Source organism: Acartia tonsa, chromosome 7, assembly GCF_053477335.1.
Source record: "Acartia tonsa isolate MP-2025a chromosome 7, ASM5347733v1, whole genome shotgun sequence".
In the NCBI taxonomy this organism is placed as follows: Eukaryota; Metazoa; Arthropoda; class Copepoda; order Calanoida; family Acartiidae; genus Acartia; species Acartia tonsa.
Genome location: NC_137266.1, coordinates 34,527,623 through 34,549,826, shown reverse-complemented (window position 1 = coordinate 34,549,826; position 22,204 = coordinate 34,527,623). Strand labels below are relative to the sequence as shown.

Sequence of the window (22,204 nt, the reverse complement as noted above, 5' to 3'; positions counted from 1 at the left end):
CCAAGTTTTCTTTTTTAACTTATCAATCTTCTTCCCTTTCTTAACCTAGGAATGTGTCTTTAGGTTTATGATTTTTTATTTTCTAATTCGAAATTGTTGTTATGTAGATTGCGAGAGGCTTAGTTTTCATTGGCATATCAGATAGATAGATAGGGATGAAACTCAAGCTACCCCAAATATTTACTTTAGAACAAATACTATTTTTTAGCACTCAAAACATATTCTATAAAGCAAAAGATCCCTCACTACATAAATATGGCAACACACTTTTAGTGCAGGGATCAGAAGGGATAAGACAATGACCGATAAATTGATGTTTATCCCCAATGATGATACACAAAATTACTTCTTATATAGATTATTATTAGAGGTAGACTATTTGAACACTCAACTTAATTATCCAACCAATCAAAACTCACCAAAGTCCCCAAAGTTGTTAAGCCAACAAATAAGAAAATATTATCATAAACTTTGGGGACTTGTGTAATAAACAGCTCATTGTCCCCTCTCTCTCTTTCTGCTTTTAGGGTGAAAGATACTAATTTTAAGTAAAGATTTTTTGGCTAAAAATAATTATCTGCTGTAAGGCATGATAACTAAATGTAGCGCAGAAGGAAAATAAAAGTCAGGGTTGATTAGAATTTAATGCTACTTTCTCTTTTATCCACATCTTTTCTTTGTACAAATACAATACAGAGCATTTTAGTTTTCTTCACAAAATAGTCACTTCTAATTCTGTTTACTTGAAGCTCTTTATAGTGCATAATGAAATGGCGTCATACAAGACAAATGACCAATGATATGCCAATACACATACTAAATTACCAATGGTATGCAAGCATATATTTTAAATTGACCATGTTAGGCAAGTATGACGTCTTTTTTTTAATATGAACAATAAAAAGCTTCTGCTTACTAAAGTAATTGGATGCTTGTATATACTTGTGAACAGATGCGTGCACAACATTTTTTTTCTCAGTATGGCTTCGAAACTAATTAATATCCGCTGGATTCGAACCGGTTCTCAGCTATACCGAAAAATCATGTGTAGCATCGTATTACAGACAATTGTCCACTAATATAAAAAAATCACAGAAATAATACCAGGTTTGTTTGCCCGATACTTTGGATTTAATCTTATGATTTTTCATTTTAATATCCGCGGAAAGCTGTCTATAATACAATGTGATAAAAAAAAACTATTAATCATTTTTAATAAAAAGAAATTTTTGTTTTCATATCATAATTAGTAATACTTTTAATAAGAATATATTATTACCGAATAATAATAGTATTTTAAAGATAAGGCATTTAAATTTAATCTGTTTAGTCTTAAAATTACATTCATCCAATGAAGTTGTTAGTATACATCACGTTGGCCTTCCTTTTAGGAAATTAGTCACATTAAAAATGTCTTAGATTTATTAATCCTTTTTTTCTTAAAACTTTTAACCTATAAAAAGGTCGTGTAAAAAGCAGTTTCAATTATTAATCATTTGGTTTAAGAGATCTTAATGTAAAAACGTGTTATTGTAAAAATTATGATATCCGTTATTAGTTTTCCTTTTATTTTTATTCCTCTAAAAAATATTATAGAGTAGTTTAAAAGTATAAGAATGCGTTAAAATACCACAGCTGGATAAAGTAGTTTTCATACAAACTTACATTTTAACAAATTGTATAGAAGCGCAGTAACTACGTAGTATATACTGTTCTTTTTTCACCAAAACTATTGATTATTGATAGTCTGAAATTCGTTTTCATTGCTATTTTTTTTACAGTTGTACTTTTTATGTATTAATATATAATATTGATTAGTTTTTTAACCTCTTTTGTTAAATTACTTTGATCATATTCGCTAAAACAAGGAAACACCTTAGCATTCCAAAAGAAAATTTGCAGATACGGATCTATGCATTCCATATTTCATAAGACGTGTATACGACACAGCGAATTTTTTATTCTTATTCTAAATAGATAAAGGGGCATAGTCCCTTTCGTGGCAACACCTCTTAAGAGGCGTTTCTTCGTATTTTCCTCTATTTCTAGCCCCTGCAGGTCCGATTGACAAACCCTGTGGAGCAATCACCTAACCTAAAGGTACTGTTAAAATAAAAGAAACGCCCCTTAAGAGGCGTTGCAACGAAAGGGACAATCCGAAAAATGGAATAAAATACAGAATAAATTAATGTAATTGTTTGAAAATGGCTAAAACAAATATTTTTTTTTATATAAAAAGGAATTAATAAATTTTTCTAAACCTATTTCCTAAACAAAAAACATAAATAACAAATCTACTAAAATGTTTAAAAATTAACATCATATTATTTAACTTCATTGAAAGGACACCATTTGCTAAACTATAGAAGAGTTGGACTGAACTTTGTTAGAAATTTTGCATAGTAATACCAAATTAATCAAAACTGAAAGGCATTTTGAATTAATAACTTTCCTCTGCCTCATCTATATTATGGATGCACAATAGGGACAAATTATAAAACATTTTTAAGTATTTTTTTTAAAAAGTTGTATAATTTTGATCATTAAGGTACAAAAGCTTAAACAATTTCTTAGCGTCAATCTATTATAAATATACATAGTTTCAACCATTGGATTCGATTGCAAGACCCTTTTCAAAATGTTCTAACTATTAATGGTAAAATAACAATAATTGTTTGTTTTATCTAAGGAAGTTTAACTCTAGTCAATTTTTCGATCTGAAATTTTAAATAACTTTTTCGTGTAAATAAATACCTAAATATAGTTATTTCTTTTATTTTTGCTCATTTATACTAATATTTTGATTTTCTATCACTAAAAATAGATTATATTTTAATTTCTTAATTACTTCAGTTAATTACTGACGAACCTTCTTCCGTTAAAGGGTACTAAAGATTCACCAATTTGTGGATTTTTTTATGCTAGTTAGATAAAGTATTCTTCTTTTTTTCGGAACAAACCAAAATTTGCCATTTTATGCACATTTTGTGAATATTTTCCATTTGAATAATTTGGCTAATGGGATGAGCAGGAGGAGGAGGAGAGGGATGGCAGATTAATGGAGAGCTTCAGCCTGCCACAAAATACAGGTAATAAAAAGTTAGACTCAAAGAGAGCTGCACATAAAAGTGCTCATCAATGTATGGCTTTCTGTAGTTAGTTTTATTAAAACTCTAAATAGTACAGCTCTCTATGCATTCTTTCTTTTTTATATTAAATAATAATAAGGAAGCTTTTTATAGTGCCCACAAAAGATGACGCCTTACTGGCCTACTATTGGTCGATTAAAATGTATACTGGCCATTGGTAATTTAGTCTGTTGTGAAAAAGATGGTGAATCAAAAGTGTTCTACTTAAATAATGCTTAAAATCAGTGGGGTAGATATAGTTGTAACAAGATTTGAAGTAATTTTAATTAGAATTTTAAGAGTTAATAGGAAAAGGATCAAATGATGAAAATTAAAATAAAGTTTAGACTCTTGAACAACTAAATATGTCAGTATTTGAGTTAAACTGATCACTTAGTTATAACTACTTATCTTCTCATGGCTGTTTATTATGGTTTACTAAAATCTAATCATTTGTTGAGATAGCCCTGATATAAGGCTGAGTTTAATTTGAAAACTGTGTAAAATATGGCCATAACTTTGGCAAAGACTTGTTGAAAAACTCGAGTTTAATGGTTTTACACTGAGCTTAGGTACACACATGCATGAGTAAGTTGGTTGGTTGCGTGTGAAAGGTTTATGTTTTCAAAATTTACATAATTTAATGTACTCAAAAAAATATATTGGATAGGTATTTTTTTGTAATTTTGTTGAAAAAAATTTGTATACAACATTGCTTAAAGAAATAATTGGCTATGCATTCAGGCTATAACAATCACTGCAAATGTAGGTATTATGTAAAGACAAAAAAATAAAATAAAAAAATAAATTATTTTTGATTCTTTAAACTAAGTAAGATATTCATAACTATGAATTATTGAAAACAAAGAAATAATTGGTTGCACAGACATAAGATATATAGTTTTCCAAGGAGGTAAGGGATGAGGCAATGACGGATAAATCGATGTACATTCCTAATGATGATACACAAAATTACCCCATCTGTAGATTACAATTAGTGGTGAAAGTGTCTGGATACTCAAAGTAGTGAACTAACCAATCAAACTTTGAGAAAAGTCCCTAAAGTAGTTAAGAACATGCTATTATAAAACTTCTGGGACTAGTGTAATAAGCACCCCAAGTCTCATCCCTTCCCACAGCTAGCCTAAGCCAGATACAGGTTTACCTGAGCATACCAAAGAAACTAACTAGCAGGGGTGTTCTAGAAAGGTATTGTAAGTTCATAACCACTCTTACTTAAATCGTAGCTGTAGCTTCCCTACTATGATTTTTTCCAAAATACATTTTCTAATCTACAGTTAACTGGATATTTCAATCATATAATCCAATCCATCAATGAAAAATAATAAAATTTGACTTCAAGTCTACTTTAAAATTTTATAATTAATAAAAGAATATGAATTTTCTATTATTTTTCATTGATGAATTGGATTTTATGATTGAAAAATCCAGTTAACAGTTAGATTTGCTCTATAAACTTTGTAAACTAGCTCGCTGAAACAAACAATTCATTTTATAATTATAGTAAAAAGAAAAATTGAAACCCAGCAGCCAAGAAATTTTTTTTTGAAAAAAATCATAGTAGGGAACACCCCATGCTAGTTAGTTTCTTTGGTATGCTCAGGTAAACCTGTACCTGGCTTAAGCTAGCTGTGTCCCTGACATTGTTTTACATGAAATACATTTCAGGATTACTACAAATATTGTTGAACTGAACATGTTGTATTTTGACAAATATTTATAAAAATGTAATATCTAACCCAGATTATCCTTTCAAATACTGAGCTACTGGGATCTAAACATGTTTTTCTTTTTTCATTTTTACAAATTCAAGGTCTTTATCTAAGTACAATTTCAGTTTTCTATCATCAAAATAGTATTTCTTTTGGCATAGCAGCTCAATAAACACTGTCTTAGGCTTTTAATATTATATAATGATATCTCATTTACTTATATTTTAATTTGTCTTTATATCTTTGAATTCCAACCTATGTATGTTTTTGTTCTGGTTTCATTAAGCCAATTTCTTTCTTTTAAGAAAGAGGATAATCTGAAGAAATCTAGATCAGATCAAAATATCTTTACCTTTCACGAGTATAAGTTCAAAATAAAATCCTGATGAAAAATACTAGAATTTTAATGAGGTATTTTGTTATCTTTCCAGTACGTATTTGAATCTGGTTACTTTGTGATGGATTAAAACTGGTTTTATCCATTCTGAAAAATGATGTATTGTTGTGTATTATAGAGAATTTGCATAAACATGTCATTCTCTTATCCCCTAAAAGCATTTCTCGCATCGTATTATAAACAGCTTTCCGCGGACATAGTTTGTACAATTATAAGATTAAAACCAGTTTTTTTAGCCCCGAGGTGCCGAAGGCACGGGCTAAATAATGGCTTTAATCTTATGATTGTACATTTTTATATTCGTAGAAAGCTGAATATAATACGGTGCTAGACATATTTTTTCGTATGGATTAGAACCAATTCTTATCCACCGGATTCGAATGAATACGAGAATAGTTATTTCTTTCATCGTATTATAAACCGCTTTCCGCGGATATAGAAATGTACAAATAATAGATTAAAACCAATTTTTTAGCCCCGAGGTGCTTTTAGGTTCTTTTTTTTCAGGTCTACTGGAGATCAGAAGGTTGTGATGTGCTACTTTGGTAGCTGGTCTACTTACAGATGGGGAGACGGTAATTATATCTAATTAAAACTAAGAAAGGAGGTAAAACTACTGTAAAATAAGTATGCTTTTGCTAATAACTCATGGGTCAAAAACAGGTCGAACAAAATAAGAAATCAATATCATAAGTGTATTGCATTGCAATAATAAGTATACACTATGAATTATAAATACAAATTTTCACAGCTTTTGACAACTCCAAGGCTAAAAACAATATAAGAAATTTTTTTTTGGGGGGGGAGGATTCCCTTTTAAATATTATTGTATACTTAAAAGCAAACGCACTAACACATTATTACTATTATTTTCCTAAAGTCCAAGTAAATTATGAAAAAATAGTAAGATATATTTTTTATAATTTAAACGAAAAGTAACTTGAAAAACTAGTTTTAACTTTTTCACATAGATTTAGGAAGCAAATAATTTCCTAAACTTAAAAGTTAAAATTTTTCACCTTTCATGGTGTCTTATAAAAGTTTTCTATTGACATTTTAAATATTGTGTAAATATCTTAGTACTTATCCGTATAGTACAAAACATAAATTGACATTAAAAAATTTTATACTCTGAAGAAAAAAATGTGTAGATTAAATGCTTATATTTGATTAGATGCTGCATGATTAATTCACAAGAGGCCAATAGTCTTTCATTTTTGTCGATGTATAGAATTCTATGAAATATATATCCTTACAACAAACAATATGATTACATTATCTTTGCTTGGTAACTAGAATGCCTGTTTGTTAATTTCTTCTTTAAATATGTTACATAATAGTAGTTAAAGTGTTTATAAAGGGTGTGCAAAAAAAAATACGGACATTTTTAAAATTAAGATTGCGCGGCTTGTGTTAATAGTATTTTTCAGTACACGGGCTGACGTGGCCGTATACAAGATCTTAAAGTGCAGGAGCACAATTCCTCACTACTTCCCGCATGAACAAACGCAAGTGAAGTTACAAATGGTGTATTTATTGACAATACCACCATGAAATGGTGGGCACTGAAACAAAAATAACAAAATTAATACAGATATATTAAAATGTTATCAAAACTTAAAAATTCTTATTGTCTAAACAACGAACGAGGTTTCGTGATTTGCAATAGATTTTTAAAAAAGCAAATGAAAAAAATAAGCTTAAATCTTCAAAATCAAATCAAAAACATAATACGAATTGATAATTTTTAGATAGAATCATTTTAAATAACTATAAAAATGTTCTGGTACAAAAATAAATCAATTACTTGGTCTATTTTAATGAAAATAAGAAAATTAATTTTTTCCTTTGAAAATATCATTCCATTCTAATTTTAAGGCTTAAAAAAGAATTAAATATTTACCAAATCGTTGAACATGACAAGCAGGGAAGCATTCGAGGTATATTCAGCACGGAGAACAACACATTTCATTGCAAAACATGGTTTTTCATACACACAAGCTCCGCGCTTCTTAAAGGAACAAAGCAATATGGCTTTTGTTTACATAGTGCGCGTATTATTGTTTGAAATGCTGCGCGCTCATATGAAGTTTTAAGCGTCCCTTCGGAGACCCTATTGGGATAAGGAAAAGAAAGGATATGAGTTCGAATTCACACGGGAAACATACTATTCAAATACCAATACATAGTAGAAAAACGTTATGCATACCATTAGAACCGCTATGAAGTCTAATTTTTGGAAATATAAAAACGATTCCTGTGCTACGTATAGTTTAGGAGCTTGTGGTAAAATGTCCCAACTGGCTTAAAACTTGACTTGCGAGTAAATCATTAAAGATTAAATTAAAGGGTATGCAAATAAAAATACGTACATTTTTAAAATTCTAATTGCTCAGCTTGTGTTAATAGTAGAAAAACGTTGTGCATACTATTAGAACCGCTATGAAGTCTATTTTTTGGAAATATAAAAACGATTCCTGTGCTACGTATAATTTATGAGCTATGTGGTAGAATGTCCCAACTGACTTAAAACTTGACTTGCGAGTAAATCATTAAAGATCAAATTTTTCCACTTTTCTCATATTTATCAATACAGCTCCTAAAATAAAAAAAACACAAAAATCGTACTTATATTTCAAAAAATAGAGCTTATGACGGTTCTAACGATATACATAGCATTTTTCTACTATTAACACAAGCCGAGCAGTTTGAATTTTAAAAATTTTCCCATTTTTGCACACACTTTTTTTTATCTTTAATGATCTACTCGCAAGTCAAGTTTTAAGTCAGTTGGGACATTTTACTACGTAGCTCCTAAACTATAAGTAGCACAGTAATGGTTCTTATATTTCCATAAAAAAAGACTTCATAGCGGTTCTAATGGTATGCATAACGTTGTTCTACTATTAACACAAGCCGCGCAATTTAAATTTTAAAAAGGTACATATTTTTTTATAAACTTTAATCTTTAATGATTTACTCGCAAGTCAAGTTTTAAGGCAGTTGTGACATTTTACCACATCGCTCCTAAACTATACGTAGCACAGGAATCGTTTTTATATTTCCAAAAAATAGACTTCATAGCGGTTCTAATGGTATGCATAACGTTTTTCTACTATTAACACAAGCCGCGCAATTTAAATTTTAAAAATGTCCGCATTTTTTTTGCACACCCTTTAGTTTGTTTAGGCAATAATTTTGATGAAACACTTTGCAGACAACTACAAAATAAGCAGCTAGTATTCATATTTCAAAATTACTCATGATTGAATTTTTTATTAGGTACCTATGATGTAGAAGATATAGACCCCTTCCTATGCACTCACCTCATGTATGGATTTGCTGGCTTACACTCAGATGATTTTACTATCAAAGTATTAGGTAGGTATTTACTTCATGTATATTTTGAAAATATAAAAACTTTTGAAGATAAAACTTTATAAATACTATGACATAGATCAGAACTAAGGCTAGCTTTGGTAAGTTAAGGTTAATTATTCTAAGATTATTATAAGCCATTTAGGTCAATCATGGCTTAGGCCACAAGGAAAGGATGGGGACTTAACTCAGTTATTGAGTACCCAATATAACAGTCTGAATTCAAACGCATTAGATTAGAAATATATAATATATCTACATAATTGTATTATTGTAAAACTTTAAGAATGTCGAATAATTATAGGTCCTAATTTTGAGTATAAACCATAACTTTTTTTCAATCTTAAAAATGATATAAAAAATACATATATGAAAGACTTTAAACAAATTTGTCGATTGGGATCGCAAACTCTTAAAACTTTTCCTTTTTATTTATAAAGGAACATCAAGTCGATGATAACTTAAATACCTAAACAATTGCTTGTCTTTTCCATTTAGATCCCTACAATGACTTGTATGACAACTGGGGTAAAGGAGCTTTTGACAGGTTTGTTCACATTTCATCATATACCTGTGGCTACGCCCCTAGAGGCCTATAGAGAAAAGGAGTGTGGGATGTCAACTCTCCAATTTCAGTTTTAGTTTTAAAAGAAAAAAGTAATAAAAATATATATTTTTGGGGGGGGATTGGAGGGAATTTTTTGCAGATGAAATTTCTCTTGGGGTTGGGATGCAAGTACACTCCCAAAATGGTTTAAAAACTACCCCCGACCTGTAAGAAACTTCGCTGAAAATACACTAATCTGAAAATAGACGGGGACACAAATTGTAAATATGCAAAAAAAGGGTTAAAAGTTCTTTGAAAGAAAATAATGAATTGACCTTGAAGATTTTAAGGTATAGCTATAATTATATTAGAAATCATTAACTTTATCATTTTTTGCACATCCCAACCATAGCATAGATAGATACGCTACTAAAAATCAACTACGCGTTATTCATAAAATTCTGTAAATAACAAAAAACTTTTTTGCCTTTATCATTTTGTTTATTTGTTTTTTTTATATTCAAAGTAAACATTTACCTTTTATTTTGAGGATAAAAAAATACTTTTATTTTAAGCAGCGCAGATAGTGTATAATTAGGATTGGACTGCATAAAAGAATTTATGTTTGCTGCAAAACAACACTACAATAAATTTATAAGTATAGATGTATAACCCAGACAACTACCTGGTTCTAGTGGTAGGAACCTTTAGCAGCTAGCAAATCATGCTTTCTGCTCTTTTGTAAGGACTTGGCTGTGTTAATATTTCTAAGGCTAATATTCCAAAACCAAATTTAAAGTCGGCACAAGGTCCCCACCCGGTCAACTATTTAACCCATGTCTCCTTTATTATGTTACTTTAATGACACTTCATTCTTTTAAAAATATTTTTGATTCAATATGTCAAAAATCATATTATCTGAGATATAAAATTTTTCGTGTATTTTTAGTTTTCTGTCCTGAGAGCTCATGCTTTTTTGTTGCAAGTCATTATGTCCTTTCTAACCTTAAAAATAATTTTTTAGGTTCACATTTTTGAAGGCATACAATCCAAGTCTGACAACTATTCTGTCGGTTGGTGGATGGAACGAAGGTAATTTTCTTTTTAAATATATGCTAGCACAATGATTTTAGTTTTGTCGATGTAAAATGGAATCTAATTGGGCATTTCTATCTGCTAGGATAGGTAAATCTTTATGGAATTAAGTAATTTCTTTTTTTTTAGGGCACTATGTAATCCTTTGGAAATGTAATATGTGGACAAAGGTTTATACTAAATTCAAGCACTTTTTCAATTTTAAACTTTGTTTGAAGATTCCTAAAACAAGTTCAAATAAAAAAGTAAAAAATAGTTTGTCTCTTTTTTAAGATTTGATGAGCTACACTTAAACCCATTTTAATAATGTTTGTCAAAATGTTTGTGGTATGCGGCAGCTCTGGACCATGCAGAAACCAAGACATTATAGTGATGCTACGCATCTAGCTAAATCCTGTTATTCCACAATTATAAAGCCACCTGAAAATATGTCAGATAACGGTACTGATTTCATCTCTCAGTTGTCCTGCAAATGGAGGGAGGGGTGTTACCCCTCCCTCTCCCATCTTAAGCACCGGAACCTTCCCCTTCAACCACCAAGTTATCAGCACCACCTCAACCCTGAGGATAAAGGATCTAAACCTGCCCTCACCTGATAGAATCACCCCCACACAGACTGTTGTTGTCACAAGTAATCATCAAACCTTCCCTCTTTAGTACCCGGACCTACCACTCAACCCCTCTATGCTTATCTACCTATTGTGCTGCTCCATGGGCTATCCTGCCTGCCCCAGACAGGGATAGCCATCTACCTAACCATTGCAATTATCTATGTTTTACTGTATGATTTATCTTTAACTATCTTTATTCCTAATCCATATGTATTTATATTATGGTTAACTGTATTCTTAACTCCCCCCACCCTTTCCAGGGATGGGGAATCATGATTGCCCAAACTGACTATTGTATATGTATTATAATGCTTTTATGTTATGATCATTTATTCCTATCCATGTAGTTATTGTTTGTTGTATATAGCTTTAGTATCCTTTAAACCTCCAATAAAGTGACAACTGAAATAGATGTTGATTCTTGTCTAGTGAATGCTAGAGAAGCGTAGCTTCTCTATAGTAAGGTGTCCACGTCTGTTCACACTGCCGTAGTCTTTATTCGAACTCTGGTGTCTGCCATTTACCCTAGGCGGATACCACAACTTTGGTGACAGCTGTGTGAGATTACGGCGAACCACAAGTGTAGAGCAGACGCGCAGCTGAGGCTAAGGTACTCCCAGCAGTGAAACTGGCAAAACTGACACAAGCAACCTGAATTACCCACCCTGGACAGCAAGTCTAACTCTGCATCCGGCAGTTGTGGAAGTGAAACTGGACGAAGAACCGCGAGAAGCGCCGACATCTAACGGAGAATTGAGCGCTCAAAAGGCTGAAACAGGCCTGCGGACCGGCTGAAACAAGCCAAATAAGTGTAAACGGCTGAAAATAGGCCAATTTTACTGCAAGAGATAGCAGGATCCGAACCAGTGGCGCTAGCAGGACGGGACATTCCCTGCCGCCATCAGCTGGATTTGGATAAGCGGCGCTAGCAGGACGGGACATTCCCTGCCGCCGATAGGCTGAAACACGCCACATAGCTGCAAGCGGCGCTAGCAGGACGGGACATTCCCTGCCGCCGATAGGCTGAAACACGCCACATAGCTGCAAGCTGCGAGCCAACATACGAGTGTAGTGCACCAGAACAGAGAAAAACTACGTCAACTCCAAGTATCCTGGGAGGCTACAACGCAGCCACCCATCTAGAAAAACAGATATTATGTCACAGTGCAGGGATTACCACCCTGGTGTGATGGCTAAACAATAGATTTATGAGCAAAGCTTGGCAAACAAATTGTTGTGTTGTGATAAATCTAAAAATAGAACAGGCTTGGATTTATTGTGTATTGTGATAACAGCTAAAAATAGAACAGGGGTAGTAAACAAATCTGTTATGCAATTGTGATAAGGACAAAAATAGAAGCTAGATGTAATATAATAAAGACCCTGATATACAATCAAATCACCTCAAGCCTATAGCACAACAACAATACACCCCTTATTCCAAGGGAAAGGGAGGAGCCCCTCTCCATTGAAGGCAAATACAATCAGGGTGATATAATAGATAAGCCTAGGATTAAGAAGAAAAGGCACTATTACACCAGCACACAGTTACCCCCCTCCCTCACAGGGGGAACGGACGGAGCTACCCCCGTCCCCTCACGCGCTCCCCCCCACCCACACTAGACTAAGTCCGTCTGTAGTGTGGGGCTAGCGACCGGGAACACAAAGCGCCATTCACGGGTAGCGCAACAGAGTGCGGAAAATATCATAAGTCCAACGGACAAAGCGGACCAACGAGAGAGCGAGTTGAGGGACAAGTGCGCGTTTTATCTGTGTGCGCGGATTGACGGTGCGTAAGCGCGCTGCACGGAAAGGAGATTTCACGCACACACACACACACACACACCCACACAGGAGAGGGGCCACTCTATAGCATACAACAGAGATATTTTTTTAGGAGAAAAACTTGCAAGCTCCTCCCTCCCTGTCTACAGTGTGATAAGGAAAACTAAACCAGTTCCTTAAACCCGCTCAGACCCTCAACATCTCCTAGCCCTGCCAACCCTACTTCAAAGCTGAGTGGTTAGTGAAACAAATATATGTATATATAAATACCCAAGTGATAAATAATGTTGTTTTTTTTTGTATCATGGGTACAAGCAAGTGAATACTAACCTCACCAAACAACACTGGAAACTGATATGGTAACTGAACGAAAGTACGCCCACCCTGTGGACATAGCCTGACTTGCTGCCCCACACTGGGCAGTGGTGGTGTGTACCTGGACCATCGACCCTCATAGTTGTGAACTATATACAGAGGAAGCGTGATTTTTTTGGAGCAAGGAGGAAAAGCTAGCTAGCTCTGGGGATATTCCTATACACGTATATATATATATATGGGCGTGTAGCCATGTATATATATAGATAGCCTACCTATCCATATATCCACTAGCGGATACGCTCCTAGAGACATCTGTGGATGCCTAACATATTCCCTGTTACCTTTAAGCTAAGATCCGCTGGTTACCACAGAAATCAAGAGCTATACTGGAAAGGAGAACAACTCAGGCTCAACAGTTAAACAAGACGCTGGCACCAACAGACCAACCCCCTGCTACTTATCATGGGGGCGCGCCAGCCACAGAAACTCTTGAGCCAGGAGGACCGAGCCTACGGCTACGTGGACTACCACCCTAATTACACAGCTATAGTATTTATACTAGGGGTGAGCCGGCTCGAACCTCCTTGCGGCGCGGCTACTCTACTCTGCTTCTATATCTACAAGATACTACTTCTGTTATTACTTTGGCCTACTGTGTTGAGTACAGTGAACATCAAACACATGCCAGGTCACAGACCCCTGGTCCCTGAGATGCCCTTGTCTGGAAGGGTGACTGAATGTCCGCTGCACAGCTCCTGTTCAGTTGGTGCTCAACGCACGAGAAATAGCAATACTGGACTGGGGATTGCTGAACCTGTAGGTGTCCTCCTGGGGGTGTTGAACGATGCAACTGAGCCTAATGAGAAGGTGACAAGCTTCAGAGACTTAGTGGCCAGCCCCAAGATGGACACTACCACCAGAACTGAGACTCCAACGGGGCCCAGCCCTAGGGCCAGTACCACCTGTTTCTGGGGTGGAAAGGTCCTCCCTGGCGCTGGCCTCACCAAGCTGGAGGATGGGGAGCTGTCCCAGGGGAATAGGCTCTTCACCCAGATGCTCGACGCGTACCTGGGGGTGGGAGAGCCGCCACCCAAGCCTCCCTGGGAGCCCCCAGGCATGGAACGACTGGGGACCGGCCTAAGGATGGGGACTGGTGACCTGCTGCAGTGGAAGACTTTACCCAGCACGGAGGGAGCAGGGTTGACCAGCAGCAGTGAGGCTGTTCCCCCACACTCCAAGACCAGATGCCGCTACTCTGTTGAACCACTGCACATGTCCCAGCCAAGTTCCCCCATGCTGCTGAAGATGGAGGCCCACCAGGATGCAGAGCTCCAACCAGGGAAGTCAATAAGAAGGCCACCCCTTGCCAAAACCAGAACCACCGCAGGGGCTCCCCACCAGCAGCTGACGGAGCCTGGCAGGGACGCAATACCAGCTGGCAACTCTGGCCCAACTCAGGTGGCTACCATCAGTATGGCATCTTCTGGGCCTTGCTGGTCCACCTGTGGGTACCTGTCCACACACTGGCCACAGGTACCCCCCAGAGATCATAGCCCCCTTTCCGACTGGCACCATCAACGGCCTTTGCTACCAACCACCTGGCATACCCAGAGGCAGGATCCCTCATGTGGAGAAGCACCTGCAGAAGCTAAGGCCGAGGCTGGCCTCGCCACCCAGGGGAGGAGAGCCGCTGTTGGATGGAAGGAACCTGTGTGTATGGGGAGGAGGCTGAATGTAACCAAGGAGCCACCACAAGCAGCCCAGCACCGCCTGACCCCTAGTAGGGGAGACCCTGTTTGTCAGCTGGTGCCCCAACTGGAGGAGGAGAGACCTGGCAGGTTGATACACCCTGGGGAAGCCGGCCTGATGGGACCCAGCTGGACGAAGGGGCGCTGCCGCTTCAACGGCCACACAGCCGCCAAGTGTAGAACCGGTTGGGACCGGGCAATGAAGAAACACCAGGCCGCCCAACAACCTGCATGCAACCAGTCTGCCCCCCAGGTCCACCTGGAGGGAGATGCCCAGCCGTCACCCCAACTAGCTGCCGCCGCTGGGGCCGCGGCTACCCAGGAGTCTGTGTCTCAGATTGGGACCATGGTGGCCAGGATCAACGTGCTGGGAGGAGCGGCTGAACCCAACCGGGTTGGCCTGGACCTCAGCCGCAACCACAGGGGACCGGTGTCCGTAACCCCTGTCACCCCCTGAGTCTGAGTCGATGTATGGGACGCCAACCGGCGTCGCCACCTGGAAGGAACGAGAGGTGCTTCCCTGCACCACCAAGCTGATGTCTGGGGCGACAACCGTCGCCGCCACCTGTGAAGACTGGGGGGTGCTATCCAGCGCCCCACGCTGGTGCCTGGGGCGACAACCGTCGCCGCCACCGAGAGACCTGGACCCCTGTGAAGACTGGGGGGTGCTATCCAGCGCCCCCACACTGGTGCCTGGGGCGACAACCGTCGCCGCCACCGAGATACCTGGACCCCGGAATGAGCCCGCAGCCCCAGAGGAAGGGGTGACACCCGTCACCCCCAGCCAGCCAGAGCCTCCAGCCAGCAGGGAGAGTCCAGCTGTCCCTCACCCTCAACTGCATCCAGCTGTCTACCTCCCTCAACCAAGCCAGGGTAATTGTATTGCACTGGTGTACCAGGAAGTTTGGGCTGGGCCAAACTTGCCTGCGCCCCCTGCATCTGCCCCAGAAGCCAGGGTATCAGCCATTACCAGCCAAACTGAAGAAGCTTTGACCGCTGCCTGGGGAGTAACACAACTAGATGCGCCAAGTGCCGAGCCTAACCATAGAAGTAGAGGATCCCCAACAATTATGACTACCCAAGATGGAGACAATGTGCCTGGACCCCTTCAGGCTAGGGGAGGAAATCCGGAGCCTTGTGCCTCCAGTCCGCCAGCAGCAGTGTCCGTGGATGGGCCTGTCTCCCAGCCAACTAGAGCGGAGCCACCCTTGCAGATCCAAGACAGCCTCCGGCATAAAGGAAGGACTGTTACCTTTCCCTACCCCGCAGGTCGGACTGCCATGCACCACCCTGCCAATGTCCAGAATGAGCCTGAAGGAGGCAACGCTCCTACAGTATGGCAACCACCACCTGCCCGCGTTGACAGAGACCCTGGAAGCCGAATGAACCTGACCAGCCCCGAGGGCGAAGAAACTGCGCCTGCATCCAGTAGCCAGCCTGCCAGCAGCAAGGTGACCAACACGATGGAGACCACCAGCCCAGTGGAGAAACCTGAAGAGGTGTATACCAGGCGGCTGTTGGTCCAAGCCCCCTCATGTGCTGTGCCACCCCTGGAGGTTGCCAGGGTGGCCTCAGAGGTACACATCCAACGGCCAGAATATCCAACAGGACCAGCTACTCCAGCAGATATAGCCGATTCCGTTAGACCTGGGGAGGGCTGGAGTCCACCACCGTCCAGCAACTGGTATCCTGGCGGACCCATTCCACAAGGACAACAAACTGAAGGCCGCAACCACTGTCGGAAGTCTGGCGGTGCAGACAACCCCTCCAGCCTTCCGAGGGGAGAGTTGTGGTATGCGGCAGCTCTGGACCATGCAGAAACCAAGACATTATAGTGATGCTACGCATCTAGCTAAATCCTGTTATTCCACAATTATAAAGCCACCTGAAAATATGTCAGATAACGGTACTGATTTCATCTCTCAGTTGTCCTGCAAATGGAGGGAGGGGTGTTACCCCTCCCTCTCCCATCTTAAGCACCGGAACCTTCCCCTTCAACCACCAAGTTATCAGCACCACCTCAACCCTGAGGATAAAGGATCTAAACCTGCCCTCACCTGATAGAATCACCCCCACACAGACTGTTGTTGTCACAAGTAATCATCAAACCTTCCCTCTTTAGTACCCGGACCTACCACTCAACCCCTCTATGCTTATCTACCTATTGTGCTGCTCCATGGGCTATCCTGCCTGCCCCAGACAGGGATAGCCATCTACCTAACCATTGCAATTATCTATGTTTTACTGTATGATTTATCTTTAACTATCTTTATTCCTAATCCATATGTATTTATATTATGGTTAACTGTATTCTTAACTCCCCCCACCCTTTCCAGGGATGGGGAATCATGATTGCCCAAACTGACTATTGTATATGTATTATAATGCTTTTATGTTATGATCATTTATTCCTATCCATGTAGTTATTGTTTGTTGTATATAGCTTTAGTATCCTTTAAACCTCCAATAAAGTGACAACTGAAATAGATGTTGATTCTTGTCTAGTGAATGCTAGAGAAGCGTAGCTTCTCTATAGTAAGGTGTCCACGTCTGTTCACACTGCCGTAGTCTTTATTCGAACTCTGGTGTCTGCCATTTACCCTAGGCGGATACCACATGTTCTTCAATTAAAACTAGATGCTTTTCCGTAAAGAGTTAAGGCGCACTTATTAGAAGGGAGTGGGGTATGTGGAACCTTCACTTTGGTTTTTAAAGAACAGACATTAATATAGACGGACAGAAATCCTGTTACTTTTATATGAAAATATTATACTTTAAAATTGTATATGCACATTATCTATTTTTTTTTCGTGGGCTATTAAATTAAGATAAATGTGAAGTAAAACACTCTAAATAATTTTAAATTTTGAATAATTCAAAAGTCGATATATTGAATATCGGATTGTAAATGTACAATTTTATAATAGGAAAATACATATTTCTATTATATATAAAAGAATTTGCCATAAGATTCACTTTAGATTCTTAACAGTTATATCTCTTAATCAAAATGGCTAAGGGATTTTTACTCAATGGGGGATACCGCAGCAGTTAAATAGCTTAAAACCATCCAAAGACTTAAATTTAAAAATTACATTGTCTAAACACATTCCGAATCAAAGGTGAAGATTAAGAAAAAAGAGAACCCAATAGGTTCATTAATTAGTAAGATCTTGTAAGACAAACAATAATACTATCCTATTATTTAAAGTAGTAAGCTGTTTGTATGTAGCGTAGGATCTCGCGAATCGCCTAGCCGATATGGTTCTCCTTTACAGTGAATCTTCTTATAGGTTCAGGGAAGGCTTATAACTATTTTTTTGGGATGATATCCATCCTCCCAAGATAAATCGTCCCTGGAAAAGAAATACTCCTTAATTTTGTTTAATTAAAACCAATATTTTGGGGTTGTGGCTGGTCTACTTCCTCGCCGCACTATAAGTACCCCTAGAGGCTTATAGCAGCGTATCAGCTAGTACTACTTTATATAGTAGGATATTTTTTTTGTTGAAAATTTAGAAGATTTTTTATTTATAGGTGCAACCAAGTACTCAGAAATGGCCTCAACACCGGTAATGTTTTTTTTAGAAGCGTATCTGTAATTACTAGGGAATGTCTTGATGGACAAAAGTCAAAGTAGTTTTGTGAAATAATATTGGGGGTGCCAAAATTTTCAATTTTCAATTGTTAACCCCCCCCCCCCCTTCCTCCCCCAAAATCCAAAAGCTTGAACGCCCTTGGTTAAAGCTACTATGATTATGGACAAAATTACCCTTTCCCATAACTCAATAAACATTATTTTAATTTAACTAACCTTCTTTAACTTAAATATTGTTAGCTGTTAAGTATGTTGTCATTCTTGTTATCATTATAGGAAAACCGAGCAGCATTTATTAACAGCACAGTTGAGCTGTTGTTGAAACATAATTTTGATGGTCTTGACTTTGATTGGGAATATCCTTGTGGCAGGGACGATAGTCCAGGTGAATTTTAGGGCATTTTTTAATGTTAGATATTTTTAGAGCGACGTTATTGTAATTTTAACAGGGGCGGGGGGAGGGGAATTATTCTGGTAACCAAATTTTTATAAAGATTGACCTACCGCACTCTACTTTCTTGGTGATTTTATTAAATCTTGATGTTGATCAATTTTTAAAAAGGGAGATAGATTTTAATTGCAGTGATTTATAATTTTACAAAATCTGATGCATTTTGTTACATAATAACTTTCTAAAAAATCTAACTCTGTGTGTTTTAAATATATCAGTAAACTTTACTTGTTTGTTTTACATTTCAATTTTTATGAAAAAAAAGAAAATAATTGTTTACACAATGCATGTAGCAATTGCATCAGTTTTTTTAACTGAGATAGAAAATTTCAAACTGTTAAGCTAATTTCTTATAAACAAGGTTTACAACATCCATAAAATCATAAAACGGTGGGACAAACGAACATTAGCACTTACGGACATTCTGGAAATGATTATAGAGTTGATTTGTTTTCTAAATCGTACCTAATTAGTATATGAATCATCATGTACAGTTTAGGGCAATTTTAACATGTCTAAATTAACGAAAGAGCTGGCCGTAACAGACGGAAGGAGGGGCGGACCGATCCTATTTTGCTTTATTGCATTTAACGCGCTTTACTGCAATAAGATTTCTGCTGTTTCTTTCTAAATTTTGAAAACACTTACAAAACTTTTATTCAGGTTCAGCTGCCGACTATGTGAATTACATCACTCTATTGAGGTAAAACAGTTGGGGGGTTGAATAAACCTCTATTTAATTGTGCTGGAATGGATATAGAATAAGTGGATATTGTAAGAGATTTTCGATAACCCCGATAAAATGTGTCTACTAGCTGGCAAATATAACAATATCCTCCATAATCACCCTTATGAGATGGAGGAGCGTACTGACTAATAAATGAGGACTATAGTAGCAAACTAAATTAACAACAAAATTCCCATGTCATAATATCTACGTATATTATATCCATTTGTGCGGTTACTCTAATTTTAAAATATAACTATTAAGTAGTAAACCCTATTAGAATCTTATTTTCAATAAAGGTTTTTTTTACCATTGTGCTAGGTTCGGGGCTATTTGAGGGAGGGATATGTTAATAGATTAGAATAACTAATGTCCATTGAAATTCCTTACTACAAGATTATTCAAATTTTACTTCGTTTCTTAGATTTTTTAGAAACATTTCAATAGTTTTTCCAAATTTCCCGTACTTTTCTGAATACATTTAGGGTATTATCCAAAAACTCTCAGACTGCTTGAATATAAATAGGAATCTTTTTAAAGGTGTAATACTTTTTCTTATGCATCCGTATTTTTAATACGTAAATCATAATGATTTCTTATTACCTGTCAAAATTACACCTTTACCACTGTCAAAAACACAGTTTTATTGTCGTTTTCACACCAATGAAATTCAATTAGCTTTTCAAATTCACAGTTTTCATGACAACTAACAACTATTTGTAGAGAAATGAGGGAAGAATTTGACAAGTATGGTCTTCTTATCACTGCTGCCGTGGCTGCTCCTATCCGTTTAGTTGATCAGGTACATTAGTCTTAGTGTCATTGCCATTATTGAATTCGGCGGTTTCCCTCAAAGTTCCTAGTTACCACCATATTTATTTTGAAATAATTGGAAAATAATGGATGAGGGGTTTGGGGCACCGCGGATATTGATTTTGCATTAAGAAAAAAATACCCCCCTACCCTATTTTCAATTCATTAGAAATTTGTGTTCACTAGGCACTTTGAGGGAAAGTATTTTAACCAAAGGCATAGGGCGGATACAAATGTGTATGCAGATTTGAGCTGGTAGATTGAAAAATAGTAGAAAGGCTGTATTATTAAGTTGGAATTTTAAATGGAAGGTAAGGTTAAATCAGTTCAGAGGTTAGCAAGATAATATGCTTAACATATTTGGGCAAGTAATCGTCAAAAAAAAACACAATCATATAATCCTGCTACTATTCATTGTTAAGGCTTATGATGTAGAATCTGTGGCTGAACTGTTAGATTATATAAATGTTATGAGTTATGACTTCCATGGATGGTTTCCTAATCATACTTTTACAGGTAAAACATTTAATATTAAATCATTTTATAGATTTTACAAAGTAGTTTGATGCAGGGAGGAAGGGGACATTGGGCTGTTTATTATAATATTCCATAAAGTTTTATAATATCATGATTCATTGAGTAATTGAGTGTCCAAACGTTTCAACCACTAATTGTAATCCACAAAAGGAGTAATTTTTTGTTTCGTCTTAGGGGATGTACATCAATTTATCGGCCATTGTCTTATCCCTTTCGATCCCCGAGTTTGATATATTTTAATCTCAAAACATTTTAAAACATTGAAACCCCAATCTGCTTGGGAATAAAATCTTTTATGTGCTTTTTCCATTACCTCATGTTATTGCTTTTCAAGAATAATCCTTTTTTAATTAAGTTGGGGCTACGCCCCTGGAATCAAGGGTTACATACAGCATAAAATCCATCCAGTGGCATATGTAAAGCTTACCTTTAAAGGAGAACTCAATCGGTTCAAGAGTTATTGAAATCTTAAGCTTCAGACAAAAAAAAACTCACTAATTTATAGTAGGATAAATTTTAATACACAAAAGTCTTAATCTAAAAAATCTTACATTTTATTTTGTAGGACATAATTCTCCATTGTTTGGTACCCCTGAAGAAGATGCAGATGAAAGTCATCCAGGTAAAAACTTTGTGTTCAAATATTTCTTAGATTAATTAGTATTTCACGGAGTACCTTGTTGAGCAATGATAACCCCCAAGTTTGTGCCTTATTTCTAAAGGTCAGATTAGGTTTGATTATATTTGGCCCTAAGTAGCCCCGCTGAGTTAGGGCACTGCAGGTAAAGACCTCCCGCAGACAGGGTGTCTTAAATTAAATTATTCAAATATATTTCTAAAATTTGAAAACTAATGTTCAGACAACAAGTCAGAGTCATAGGAAACCTTTGAAACATTTATTATCTTAAATTTTAGGACATTCCCTGAACATCAAGGCATCTATTGACTATTGGATGGAGAGAGGGGCAAGGAAATCTCAGCTTTTGGTTGGTTTAGCTGCATATGGTAGAGGATTTACTTTGAAAAATCCAGTAAGTACAAAGTCATAAAATTTTTATTTGATTCTTTTTTCAATGATTGATAAATTCTTTCTTTTAATAAATTGAGGAAATTAATTCACTAGTCAACTATAACAGTTTATTTGAAAAAAGTGTCAGTTTTTTATCCTTAATTTTTACAAATTAACATAAAAAAATAAAATACTAAGAAAAATAAATTTTCTTTTAAAAGAATTGATGAAGAATAGTTTTGCTTAAAATGCGTTATTTTCTCATATTCCTTATTAACATCCATGCAATTCATTTTTGCTATATTTATTTTGATTTTTGCCTTCTTAAT

At 36.8% G+C, this 22,204-nt stretch overlaps 2 protein-coding genes and 1 long non-coding RNA gene across 3 annotated transcripts in view; 2 read left to right on the top strand and 1 right to left on the bottom strand.

Moving 5' to 3' along the window:
* Positions 1-1,309: 1,309 nt before the first annotated feature.
* Positions 1,310-22,204, top strand: part of LOC145323649 (chitinase-3-like protein 1) — a 25,695-nt gene continuing 4,800 nt past the window's right edge. The window contains exons 1-13 of the mRNA XM_080166062.1: positions 1,310-1,393; positions 3,034-3,089; positions 5,766-5,833; positions 8,541-8,639; positions 9,135-9,183; positions 10,208-10,275; positions 18,278-18,312; positions 18,615-18,723; positions 19,453-19,492; positions 20,240-20,318; positions 20,752-20,845; positions 21,432-21,488; positions 21,782-21,897. Of these exons, the coding sequence (XP_080022188.1) occupies positions 1,352-1,393; positions 3,034-3,089; positions 5,766-5,833; positions 8,541-8,639; positions 9,135-9,183; positions 10,208-10,275; positions 18,278-18,312; positions 18,615-18,723; positions 19,453-19,492; positions 20,240-20,318; positions 20,752-20,845; positions 21,432-21,488; positions 21,782-21,897 (912 nt within the window). The 5' untranslated portion in view covers positions 1,310-1,351. The remainder of the gene's footprint in view (positions 1,394-3,033; positions 3,090-5,765; positions 5,834-8,540; positions 8,640-9,134; positions 9,184-10,207; positions 10,276-18,277; positions 18,313-18,614; positions 18,724-19,452; positions 19,493-20,239; positions 20,319-20,751; positions 20,846-21,431; positions 21,489-21,781; positions 21,898-22,204) is intronic.
* LOC145323651 (uncharacterized) lies at positions 6,777-7,204 on the bottom strand. Its single transcript, XR_013881038.1, has 2 exons — positions 7,162-7,204; positions 6,777-6,823 (listed from the first exon to the last, which is right to left on the bottom strand). It is a non-coding gene; the product is annotated as an uncharacterized LOC145323651 (long non-coding RNA).
* LOC145323650 (neurocalcin-delta-like) overlaps positions 12,437-22,204 on the top strand; it is a 25,130-nt gene continuing 15,362 nt past the window's right edge. Inside the window, exon 1 of the mRNA XM_080166065.1 lies at positions 12,437-12,440. The gene's annotated coding sequence lies outside the window, so the exon portion shown is untranslated. The remainder of the gene's footprint in view (positions 12,441-22,204) is intronic.